This window comes from Pseudonaja textilis, chromosome 2 (genome assembly GCF_049901715.1).
Source record: "Pseudonaja textilis isolate UNSWEBS1 chromosome 2, rPseTex1.2, whole genome shotgun sequence".
NCBI lineage: Eukaryota > Metazoa > Chordata > Lepidosauria > Squamata > Elapidae > Pseudonaja > Pseudonaja textilis.
Genome location: NC_141991.1, coordinates 174,220,302 through 174,232,869, shown reverse-complemented (window position 1 = coordinate 174,232,869; position 12,568 = coordinate 174,220,302). Strand labels below are relative to the sequence as shown.

The 12,568-nt window shown below is 40.5% G+C and overlaps 1 protein-coding gene across 8 annotated transcripts in view; it reads left to right on the top strand.

Annotated features, from left to right (window-relative positions):
* PLPPR1 (phospholipid phosphatase related 1) overlaps window positions 1-12,568 on the top strand; it is a 154,129-nt gene that overhangs the window by 124,720 nt on the left and 16,841 nt on the right. For all 8 annotated transcript variants that reach the window (XM_087926500.1, XM_087926496.1, XM_087926498.1 and 5 more), the window contains exons 4-5: window positions 6,023-6,155; window positions 11,140-11,390. In XM_087926500.1, coding sequence (XP_087782626.1) covers window positions 6,023-6,155; window positions 11,140-11,390 — 384 coding nt within the window. The remainder of the gene's footprint in view (window positions 1-6,022; window positions 6,156-11,139; window positions 11,391-12,568) is intronic.

The following is a 12,568-nucleotide window of genomic DNA, read 5'->3' as shown; positions in this document are numbered from 1 at the left end:
CTGGCTGCTTTAAAAATATTTCAACTGAGTAGTAATGTTTATGAACGAATAAAAAAAAATGCCCTTTGCAAATCAAATGTTGGTTTCCCAACTCTTTCCAATATAATTCCCCTGCCAAATAATTGAAGGCTGTCATAAGTCCAAGAAAATTATTAATTAGGAGATAAACGCCAGAAAGTGTCTGATTGCTTTTCTTTTCATGGGAGACATTAGCTTCTTTGTGCTACAAAGCAAATAGATTCAGCCACCGGTTTAATTTAAAATGCTGCTTCAGATAAGCTTCTGAGACATGTTTGTCTAGTTCCTTTTGTTTTTCTTTCCCACCAGAATATGCGTTATACTTGTTTGCAATTTTTTTTCCCTTAAGTTGATGCAAGAGGGATTTAACAGAAGAATAATGAGCAACATATATTAAGTACCTCAACCAGATCAGCGGGTATCAAACTCAATTTCATTGAGGGCTGCATCAGAGTTGTGTTTGACCTCAGGGGCCCGGAGTTGGGGTGGTCAGGGTGGGGTGGCCAGCTCAACATCACCCGTGTTGGGTGGCCTGAGTTCTGCCACAGAAAATGAGCTGGTGAGCTCAGTTTTCGGCTGCAATGGCCTCCTGCAACCCTCTGCCAGCAAAAAACAGAGCTAGGGAGGGCTGCCCACAGGCTGCCCACTCCCTCTCATGGGCCAGACCTTCACTATTTCCAGGGTGGTCCTACAGGCCAGATCTAAGCACCCATGGGTTGGATCCGGCCACCAGGTCTTGAGTTTGACACCTCTGAACTAGATGAACATGTCTATATAGGGTAGGCTCACTTCACCAAACTCATAATTTTAGATCCCAGGGACCACTGACTGGTTCTGTGGACGGGGCCTAGTTTGTGGATGTCGCTTGGTCATGTGACTGGCTGGGCATGGCTTGTGTGTAAATATTATAAATATTTATATAAATATTGATTTTTTTTATAAAAAAGAGCAACTTTTACCCAAAATAAGGCAAACCAGGCAGATTGAGTTGCTCACTGAATAATAGATTCATTCAGAGATCTAAGTATCTGCCATTGGCTAGTTCAGTCTGTCACATAAAATTTGCTAGCAAGCAAACTCACAAAATTAACTCACAACATGCCATGCATGTAAATATTGATTTTTTTATTTAAAAAAAGAACAACTTTTACCCAAAATCAGGCAAAGCAGGCAGATTGAGTTGCTCACAAAATCATTCAGTGATCTATCTATCTGCCATCGGCTAGCTCAGTCTCTCAAGTTTGCTTGCCGTGAGTCTGCACTGAATTTGCTTGCAAGTAAATCTTCAGTCCTAAGGGAGTTTTCACTGTGCTGAGAAGAAAATCTAAAGACTAGCTAGAAAGCAAAAAAAAAAAATCAACCATTTCCTGCTTCCTAGCTAATCTAAATCTCCCAGCACAGCAGAACAGATGTTGGTCGGAAAAAGGAAAAATAGCAATTTAGCAGGCAAGTTTACCGGGTAAGGAGTGAGTGGGCGGGGAGGGTTCCCGCGGGCCATGTGGGCGGCTCAGCCTTGTGTTTCTGTGCAGCCTGGATTAATTGCTTTGTGGGGGTGTTCTGGGAGTGAGATTTCTCTGCGGCCCACCAAAATTTTCTCACGGCCTACCAGTGGGTGATCGCTGCTCTATGCCATTTCATGGCAGTCAGCCCCTGACAGCTATAGAGAAAGATTAAATGCTTTTTATTGTCCTTCTCTGAGATTCTTCCATATCCACTAGAAAAGGGGTGTCAAACTGGTGGCCCATGAGCCAGATGTATCACATTCAGGCAACATCCACCACAGCTCCACAAAGGGAAAAACATCATAATATGTCATGTGATGCCGCCAGTTTAATACCTGTGCAGTAGAAGCTTAGCCAATTAACATCCTATACATTCTATACCCACGATGGCGAACCTATGGCACGCGTGCCACAGGTGGCACGCAGAGCCATTTGTGCGGGCACACGAGCCCCAGGCAAACTTATCTCACTGAGCATACATGCACCTCCCAGCTGATTTTGGGGCCTTTTTCGGAAATACCAGAAGTGATGAAACGGGCCCATTTTTTGGCCTGCAGAGGCTTTCCTCAAGCCTCTGGCAGGCCGAAAAAGGCATCAAACGGGCTGAAAATCATCTGGGAGGCACACTGCAGCTAAGGCGGTGGCAGAGGGGAATCGCGCGCACTGCTGAGGGGGTGGGATGGGGCTCGTGTGTATTGCCTTCTGTGTGCTGCGAGAGAGCGCGCACAAGTGCACATGCAATTTTTCAGCACAGGATCCCCTAAAGGTTAGCCACTACTGTTCTATATAAATGTATTGGGATATACACAGGATCCTTTAACACTGATGCTAACACACAGAGCCCCAAGAGATACAACTAGCCTGTGCTTGCGGAAATAACATTAGGGAAGGGGGTCTTATCACTTTTGTGCATAAATGCAATGCATGGCATTAACCGACCAAATCCATCTGTGGCACACTATATTTCATGCACCCAAAGTTTAACTATAAAGGAATTTCCATGTAGTGTGGAATCAATGTACAGCAGGTACAGAATGACCCAAATTGCCATTTCAGGGATTTTTGATTTGCAATCCACATTTCTTCAAAGGAGCTTAGATCTCCACATATAGGAGTAATTAATGTTGTGCATGTAAATTCATTCACCCCCTTCATTTGGGATTTTTATTTGAAGTTCTTTGATTCGGTAAAAACGTGCTTCCTTTACCTGCTAATTTTCCGTCCAGTGGTTGAAGCCACGTTAATGGTAGAGCAGGAATTGATGGTCACATGCTTGATGGTGAAAGCCAAGAGTGCTTTTCTTTTGCTGTCTACTCCAGGACAACTGAATAGCATGAACTTATTGTTATATATGGCAGGCACTGTCAAAGGAGGATATGCACTCCTTCAGGTGGTCCTTGACTTACAACTGTTCATTTAGTGACTGTTCAAAGTTACGAATGGCACTGAAAAAAGTGGCTTATGACCCTTTTTCACACTTACGACCATTGCAGCATTCCCATGGTCGCGTAATTTACATTCGGATGCTTGACAACTGGTTCATTTTTATGACGATTGCAGTGTACAGGATCATCTGATCATCTTTCGCGATGTGCTGTGACAATGCGAATGGGAAATCCAGATTCACTGAACAACTGTGCTACTAACTTAACAACTGCAATGATTCACTTAACAACCGTGGCAAGAAAAGTCATAAAATGGGGCACAACTCCCTTAACAAATTTCTCACGTAGCAATGTAAATTCTGGGCTGAATTCTGGTCATAAGTTGAGGACTACCTGTATTACTTTTCTGACTGGGAGATAGGTCAAAGCTAGTGATAGGCCCAAAGTTATCTAGTGCTTTTCTGTGGCTGAGGGTGGACTGGAACTTGGTTCTCTTTGATGCAGTACTATCCCATGGCTACACTACACTAGTCTCCTGGATAATCTTACTTATCAACAGAAATTCTTAATGCCGCTGTTTCAATTAAACTGGTAGATTGTTATATCTCTAGCGATACCAGCTGTAGTTGTGTTTCTTGGAAAATAAGTGCCCAAACTGATTAAGTTGCAGAGATTCAAGAAGTGAAAAACATTGTGTGAGGAAGATGTCCTCCTTGCCAACTAATAATTTGTATATAATTAGCAAAGCTAAATTCGGTGTTGTGGTTAAAATGTTGGATTAGAAAGTGGGACTAGTTTGCCCTTAGACATGGAAGCTCACTGGTTGACTTTGCTAGTTCTTTCTTAGCCCAGCAGGCTTGTAGTGGGCAAAAACTGTTGGAGAGAGAGCTGTGTACACCACGTGATTCTCATGAATGAAAGGCTAGACAGAATCTAAATAAATAGTAACCAATAGAGCCTGAGAATTGATGGTGCATCTGATTGGAAGGAGGAGAGGTTGCTAGAAGAGAAGAGACAGCACAGAAGGCAAGATTAGTTAAATGTAATAATTCCTATAGATATTTATTTGAAAATGGAGTTTCTTTATCATTCCTGTTGTACAGCTCCTTACATTATGATTATCATCATTACTATTAGTAGAATAATTATTATGACTATCGTTACTATGTTGCTTTGCTTTGCATGGACACTTGAGGGTTTCTGCACCGGAGACATAATCCTTGTGTGTCTAATCACACTTAGCCAAATGAAGTTTTCTATTCTATCTGTTGGAAACTTTAGCAACAAACTACTCAGCAGCATCATAAGTCTGGAAATCAGATTAAAATTGGTTGGGTGATGTCTTTTTCAAGCCTCCAGTTCCAGGTAGCACGAATGGGAGAACTCTGTTTTCATGTCTGCCTCAAAGGTACTCTGGCTGTGGTTAATTTCCTTTCTGTTGGGAAAAAGAAATCAAAGATCTTTATAAAGTATCATGTCTTGTGTAGCCTGCACCATTTCTCCACCATTATTCCACTACAACACTCAGTTGAATAATAATAAAGATGCTGAAGAGAATGGGAAATAACAAGGAAAAAGGAAGCAGAGCTTTTCTTAAAAAAAAGAAAATCTGGGAAAATAAGGAGAGTCGGAAATACAAGAGGCCCTAATTGATAGACATGTAGCCAAGAAGGAGAAGTAGCAATAAAAACAGAAATACAAATCCTTTTCAAAAGAAAGACACCATGAGGATTAATTTTTTGCCCACATTGTATGTTTATTGCATAATGAATTTGACAGCCTTTATAATCTACAAGGCTTATTTATTGCCATTTTTGCTTTTAGTATAACTGTCCCATATTCCGCTTTCTGCCTTTCCTATTTTTTTAGTTCTTCCTGCAACTAGCTGAAAGGACACAAATTAAAGTTTGGATTATTATTTTTTTAAATATAATACTTTCCCATATTAATTTGTTATTAGGTTCTGTTCTGTTCCTATACTGATTATACTAATAACAAAAAATAAATACATCTTGTAAAGAATAAAATTGTGTTACTCCCAAATAAGGGTAATTGGCAAAATATAAAATAAATTTAGTTGATATAAGTAGAAAATCATCAGGCATCAGGCATAAACCATTAGCAAGTGGGAGATTGAAAAAAATCTCATTTGTTTTGATTGCAATTTTTTTTGCTTATTTTTAAATTTAACCTTTTAGATATTTAAATAGATAGCCTGTGCTGTCATGGGGGGTCATCATTTCAGAGATATTCCTTTATCAGTGCTTTTAATAATGCTTTTTCCTCAGTGCTTTTAATAGTGGCACAGCTTTTTAGTTGGGATACATTCAAAGATGGGTCAGCCTTGAAAGTAGCCCATGTTGAACTGTATAGCATAGCCAAACACCAGCACAGGAAATGCTTTATGACATTTTGTATCATCTCATAAACTGCTTTATGATAAGGTTTATGTCATAAAGTGTTTTACAAACTTTGCCAAATTTCAATTCCAAGGGAATCATGGGACCCAGATTTTGGATGTATTCAGTATGTTAGGCCATTGCCCCCCAATTTTTTGGACACCAGGGACCAGTTCTGTGGAGAGAGGTTTTTCCGTGGACCACAGAGAGCGTGGTCTCGCATTCTGCCTGCATCCTGTGGATGAGGCTTCGCTTGTTTGCACGGAATGGGGATTGGGGACCTCTGTGTTAACCCATTTAAGGTAACTTGGTTCCAAAGGTTTTGCCTATGATGTAGTATTCTGCCCAATTAAAAGTTACAGGATTCAGAATTTTAGTAATATATAGAAGATAACCTTTGGAGAATTCAGAACTAAGTCTGTTGCTTCAGATGTAAGCTACTGAATTTTAGTAAGTGGTTAATTAACCTCTTTAACCAGAAATGGTAATCCAGAATTGGTGAAAACTCAATCCATCTGACTTCTCTGCTACTCCCACCTATTGTCCGCTATCAGTGTTCTGCTCTCTTAGAGTTAGATTAGGTTAAGAAATGGTGGGGTGAGATGGATTAACATGCCTTTCCAGAGAGTGGTTTCCAGTTACCAAGGGGAGTTCAGCAGTGACCCGTGAATTGATCTTTGTGATTCTCAGCATTCCCCTTTCCGCTTCCCTTTTACAGATTTTTATTGGAGAGATATCTATGTATTTCATCAAGTCCACCAGAGAAAGCTTAATTATCCAAGAGAAAACCATTTTGACAGGGGAATGCTGTTACCTGAATCCGCTGCTTCGGCGAATCATCCGATTTATAGGTAAGCATAATTAACAGATTTGCAGAATAAAAATAAAATAAGCTGAACAATTTCATATGTTTTTCTGCACAAACCTTCCATGTAAGGATTCCCCGGGGGGGTGGGGGAGAGAGAGAGAGAGAGGGAGAGAGAGAGAGAGGGGGAGAGAGAGAGAGAAAGAAAGAAAGAAAGAAAGAAAGAAAGAAAGAAAGAAAGAAAGAAAGAAAGAAAGAAAGAAAGAAAGAAAGAAAGAAAGAAAGAAAGAAAGAATTTACTATCTCCAAGGTTTTGAAAGTCTCTTTGTTTAGTCAGGAAACCGTTTTTTTGGCATTTTTCAGGCAAAATATTTCACACCTAACAAATCACTTTTCATAAAGCTTAGTGATATAGAAGGCCTTGTACAGTTTGATTGATAGCCAGAGACAGACTCTCTCAAAGGGCCTGTGACAAAAGAAGGGCAAAACTATTTTCTTCTTTTTCCTTTTAGAACTAAGAAATAAATTGCATTATGAAAGGCCAACTACTAACCTGCCATTCTGATGACTTTTGGCTAGCAACCATCACTTTTATTTCCCATTAGTTTCCCGTAGCAGTCATGATTTTCAGTGGCTTTTGAAGTAGAATTCCCAACTAGAGGCACCCTCTAAAAACATATTACAAAAATGAAATAGTAGTTTTCTTCAAGAAATTGAATGAAGAGATAAAATACAGGTAGTCCTTGATTTATGATCACAGTTGAGCTCAACATTTCTGTTGCTAATTTGTTAATTTTCTTTGTGAATATTGCCCCATTTTATGACTTTTCTTACCACAGTTAAGTGAATCACTGCAGTTGCTAAGTGGGTACCATAGTTGTTAAGTGATCTAGTTTCCCCATTGGCTTGGCTTGTCAGGAGGTTGCAAAAGGTGACCCTGGGACCCTGCTACATCATAAATATGAGTCAATGGCCAAGTGTGTGAATTTTGATCACGTGACCATGGGGACGACTGCAATAGTTGTGTGAAAAACAACCATACGTCACTTTTTTGTGACTTCCAGTGAAAAACATATTCTAATTCAGCTGAAGTCCTAATTCTGTGAAAGAATTGGGAGAAATTTGGATCTAGGCAGCAATCAAGTTTTTTGCTATTTCAATAGAACTCTGACTCCTGTCAATCCATTATGATTATTCCCTGTGTTCTCATGAGCAAAACTAAATAATTACGTACTTTCTTTTCTGGCTGAACTATGTCCAAAGAATCAGGCTTAGTACATTTCACGCATTCTGTGCTTCACATGCGCTATCTAAATCATATTAGCAGCCTAGTTAATGTTATTCCCATCTCTCATCTTACAAACTGAGTTGTAGAATTAGTGTCTTATGAGTGGCTTCCTTGTGTGTATCCATTTTAAATGAAAATAGAACTTAAGATTTCCTGCCTCACAGTGTAGCTTGCTTCTTTTCCGAATAAAGTAATAGAAACGAAAGACATCACTTGTGAAAATTTTTTTTTAAAAGTCCATGTATTAATGATTTGAAAATATCTATTTTAAACAATCTCTATCGCATTGATAAGAGGAAAAGAGGCCGTTAGAAAATCTAGGAAGTGCTTTCACTGTGCTGCTGAAATCCAAACTAACCAGGACTTCTACTGTGCATGTATGGCTAAATGTTTATTATTAGCTGGTATGCTTTTCAGCAGCTTCTGATTTCAATTAGTCTACATCCCAAGTATTTTCTCTTTCTGTCTGCCTTCTTTAATGTCTTATAGTTGGAGGATTAGATAGGCGGAGCCAAATGTGAAAGTTGCTTCAGTTTAGACAGCTTTCATCTATATATAAGCTTCTGAAATATATAGCTCCTTAGACAGAAAACATTTTCTGTATGTGGATCATTATTTAGGGGCAGAATCCCCCGATAATGGAGATTTAAAAATAAAGCACCTGATGTGATTAAAGAAGATTGATTATTGCTCATATGAGTTGTGTTCATTATTATTCTTAATATGAGAATACAAAACAAAATTTGAAGGGCTCAGGTCAGTGATCATGAATTGTTAAGCATAGTTGCTTAGAAGTTGGATGGGAAACCACAAGGGCTATCAGAAGAAATAAAAAAGAAACCATTTCCATTTTGTTGCCAAAGAAGCTTGACACCATGGACATATTCCTGTACTGTTAGAATAATAAATAAATTAGCACTGAGCTGGAAAACCTCTAGGCCTCCAAATATTGTTGAATGCCAGTTCTTATCAGTAGCAGCTAGCATGACCTCTAGTGAGGAAGTAAACTACTTATAGCCCCGTTGGGTCATCTTTTCAGAGATATTTCTTTACCTAAACAGAAGCGGAATGACCATGGATTGGCAAAAAAGAACAAAAAACAGGTGGAATGGAAGCTTCCGACTTGCCTCTTGACAATGCTTATGGGAAGCTGGGAAGAAGTATCAGAAATCACTCTTCCTTCTCCTTGGCTGACCTGAGGAACTGTCTGTTATTTTGCTGGGGGGTGAGGGAGAAGAACAAGGGGAGTCACAGACCATGAGGAAAACTGCACCCCTGCTCCCCATCCTGGTATATCCCCAAGAGCCCCTCCTTCCAGGGAAGAACACCCCCACTGACTGCCAGCATCCCCCATCCAGCCTTATCTCACCAGATAAGGCATCCAAGTCATCCTTTATCCTTCCCTTGCCACCCACTGCTGTTAAAAAGAGATTTAGATTTCAGCCTTCATCAAATCACTGCTCATTTACAGGTCTTGCCGCCAGCTGATTGGATGCAGCAGTGGCAGTGGGAGTGATTTCTGATTTCCTGCTGGCTTCCCCATTGACTTTGCTTCAAAGAAGCTGTCAGAAATCATTCTTCCTCCTCAGATTACCTGAGGAACTGCCTGCCAATTTGCTGGAGGTGGCGGGGAGAAGGAGAGGGGGAACAAAGAGAGTTTGTTCCAGGGAGGAAGAGGGCTCATTCATCGACAACCAGCATTCCCAGCCAACCTACCTTGAAGTATAATGGCAAGCTTGAGACTCTGTGACTGGTAAATGTGAGCATTGGTTGCAAGGTTACTCTTTCATCACTGTTGTAACCTCGAATTATCGCTAAACATAGAGTTGAAGCTGAGGACTCTCCGTACCGTACCTGGATAAGCCCCATAGAATGGCAGCACTTAACTGATATGGAAAATTAAGCAAGGGTGGCCATAGTCAGCCCTTGGAGGACCATAGATGGAAATGTAAAGTATGGATATAGCAAGTGGCAGCACCTCACCAGCTTATCGGGGCTTGGAAATTAAACAGGGAACATGAATGAAAAATTATCAGCAAATAGATTAGGTTGTAGGTGGTACAGTAAAATGGGAATTTGAAAAACACGATAAACAAAAGGCATGATATTCTATTTCCATATTGCTGTCAATAAAACTGGACAGACATGTCCATTAAGTCAGCAGAGGGTTGAGCACAATTGAAGGGAGTCCTTTCCTTTCCTTACCTTATACTTTACTCTATATGCCTGCCTGCCTGCCTGCCTGCCTGCCTGCCTGCCTGCCTGCCTGCCTATCTATCTATCTATCTATCTATCTATCTATCTATCTATCTATCTATCTATCTATCTATCTATCTATCTATCTATCTATCTATCTATCTATCTATCTATCTGCCTACCTACCTACCTACCTACTTATCTATCGATTGATCTATCGATCTATCATCTTTTTTAGTATTCCTTAAACTAGATGGGATATTTCTGCAATCTCTTGTGGCAAGATGTATCTATTAAACAGACAAAAGGGTTTTACTGAGAAAATAATGAAAGTGTTTTCTAATTTTCCAGTTGAGAAATGGAGATTGTATAAACTTTCCATCCCAAAACGCTTATCCATGCTTCATTTAATTAATGTATTCAGCTATCCTAATGTTCCGTATTTTCATTAGATCCTAACCATTTTCCTGCCCTCATTAGTACAATTCTGAATTGATTACTCGAAGAAGACTCGCTCCATCTCTCTCTTCATTTTCCTCTACATACATTTCCATATTATGTTTCAGAATGTTAATAAAAGCTGGGCTTTCATCTCTCTCTATATAAAAGCGAAATACCACTCAAGCATCATCACAAAATCTCCAGAACCACAAAACCTACCAACTTGAAATTTTGCACGTATGTTCCTCTTGCCTTCTAGGTGCTCACTAAGAAAGGATTTTTCAAAATGACCGTCAGAACATTAGTATTTCGTATATTATTATTAACACCCTCTGATGCTAAGGAGTTCTACTCCCCGTCCCCACCTGAAAAGAAATCTGTTTCAAATGCAAAACACAAGCAGAGGAGAGGAGTTTCAGTTTCAGTTTTACTTTCACAGCAGCAACCAGCTTTAGTACAGAACAGTTGAGCTAAGCCATGCCCAGGCTCCTTGCTGTCTCCTTCTTGCTCACACAGCAAATACTGTGTCAGTTTCTCAATTCTCTCACACACTGACAGGACCCTAGCCAGATGAATACTGATGGATGCTGGTAGGCAGAGGCACAATTTCCCCCCCCTTATTTTCCTCCCCCACATCTAAGCCTGATCACATAGTTTCGTAGTGAAGCACAGGTATAGAGCACGGGTGTATTCTTTATATGTGCTAGGCAGTTGGTGTTCAAAGCCATGCTTGGAACGTGGCCAAGACTAGCATAAAATAATATTAGGTAACTTTGAAGGATTCAAATAGGTTGGAATGTCTCCATATCTATTGTACATAGTTTTTTTTTTGTTTTCAACATGTTCAGCCTCCACAATTGGTTTAATTACATTGATCCTTATTTTTAAATCTCAAGAGATTTGATTGCAGATATTCATCACATCCGTAATTTGGACTTGACCTTCAGGGGTTTTTTTGCTTCCTAGTTCTGTTGCAAATTTTCCTTCCCCCCCGCCTTTATTTTTCCAGGCGGGGGAAGGAAGCTATTATTTTTCTTCCATGTCTATCATGTTTCAGTTCTGATGATTCCACTTTTCTTGTTCTTTTACCTTTTTCTTCTCTCAGGAGTATTTGCATTTGGTCTTTTTGCTACCAACATATTTGTAAATGCTGGCCAGGTAGTGACGGGCAACTTGGCACCCTATTTCTTGACTGTGTGTAAACCCAACTACACTGGGAGTGACTGCCGAGCTCATCACCAGTTTGTTAACAATGGGAATATCTGCACTGGCGACCAAGATGTGATTGAGAAGGCGAGGAGATCTTTTCCATCCAAACATGCTGCTTTAAGCATATATTCAGCCTTATATGCCACAGTAAGTACCTGTCCCGTGTGCTCCGCTTATCATTTCTGACTGCTTTATCGCCCTCTTATTTCTCTTAAGGCCTAAATGCAGAATCACAGAGATCTGCCATGCCAGTCTTGTTGGTCTGTACCGCTTCACAATCAAATACTGGTAGTTCTCGACATACAACAATTCGTTTAGTGATAGCTCAAAGTTACAATGGCACTGAAAAAAGGGGTGTCAGGGTTCCAAGTAATAAACCCCCATTGCAAGCAAGAACTCCGAGGCAGGTGAATTCCTCAAAGAATAGCTTTAGTGGAAATACCCTGTTTTTCCAACAATACGGCCTCCCCCAATAGGAAGTCCCAGCATGTTTTATAGGCATGAAATGAAATTAAGCCCCTCCCCCCAAATTAAGGCCTATATTAAAACATGCGAAATGGGTTAGGGTTAGGGTGGGGGATGGTGGGGGGGCTTGCCGTTAGGAAGTACTTTTGTTGCACACCTGGATATGGTGCTGCCTGCGTTGACCCCGATACGAAGTGCCCCATCCAAGCCGTCACCGCCCGCTCGAAGATGCAAGTGGGGGGAATTAAGTCACCCCTGAAAAGACGGCCTAGCCATTTTTTCGGGGCTCAAAAAAAAATAACACCCGGCCTTATTATATGAGAAACGCGGTATCATATTGGCACATATCTGGTGAAAAGCAGCTCTGAGAGGCCCTTTGATTTTCACCTAATTAAAAGTAAAAGATTTTCCCTCAATCCCAAACAATCAGTCACATGTCCCAATCATTGCAGCTTCTGTGGGTCTGGTGACATGACTCCTCCTTCTCTTGGCCAGGTATGAGAACGTTTCCCAGGAGAAAGTCTTGAGAAAGTATTTTATTTTGACTACACAAGCTCAGTTATCTCTAATCCCCCCTCTCTATCCTGCACTCCAGTGTGGCAAGACTAAAGCTCCAAAATGGCTTCACCCAGGTCAGCTTCAGGGTTGACAAGTGGCTTATGACCGTTTTTCACATTTACAACTGTTGCAGCATCCCCATGGGGGATGGGGTCACAGGTCAACATTCAGAGGCTTGGCAAGTGACTCATATTGATGATGGTTGTAGTGTCCCTGGATCATGCAATCCTCTTTTGTGACCTTCTGACAAGAAACCCTAATGGAGAAGCTAGTTTCACTTCACAATCGTGTTGCTAATTTAA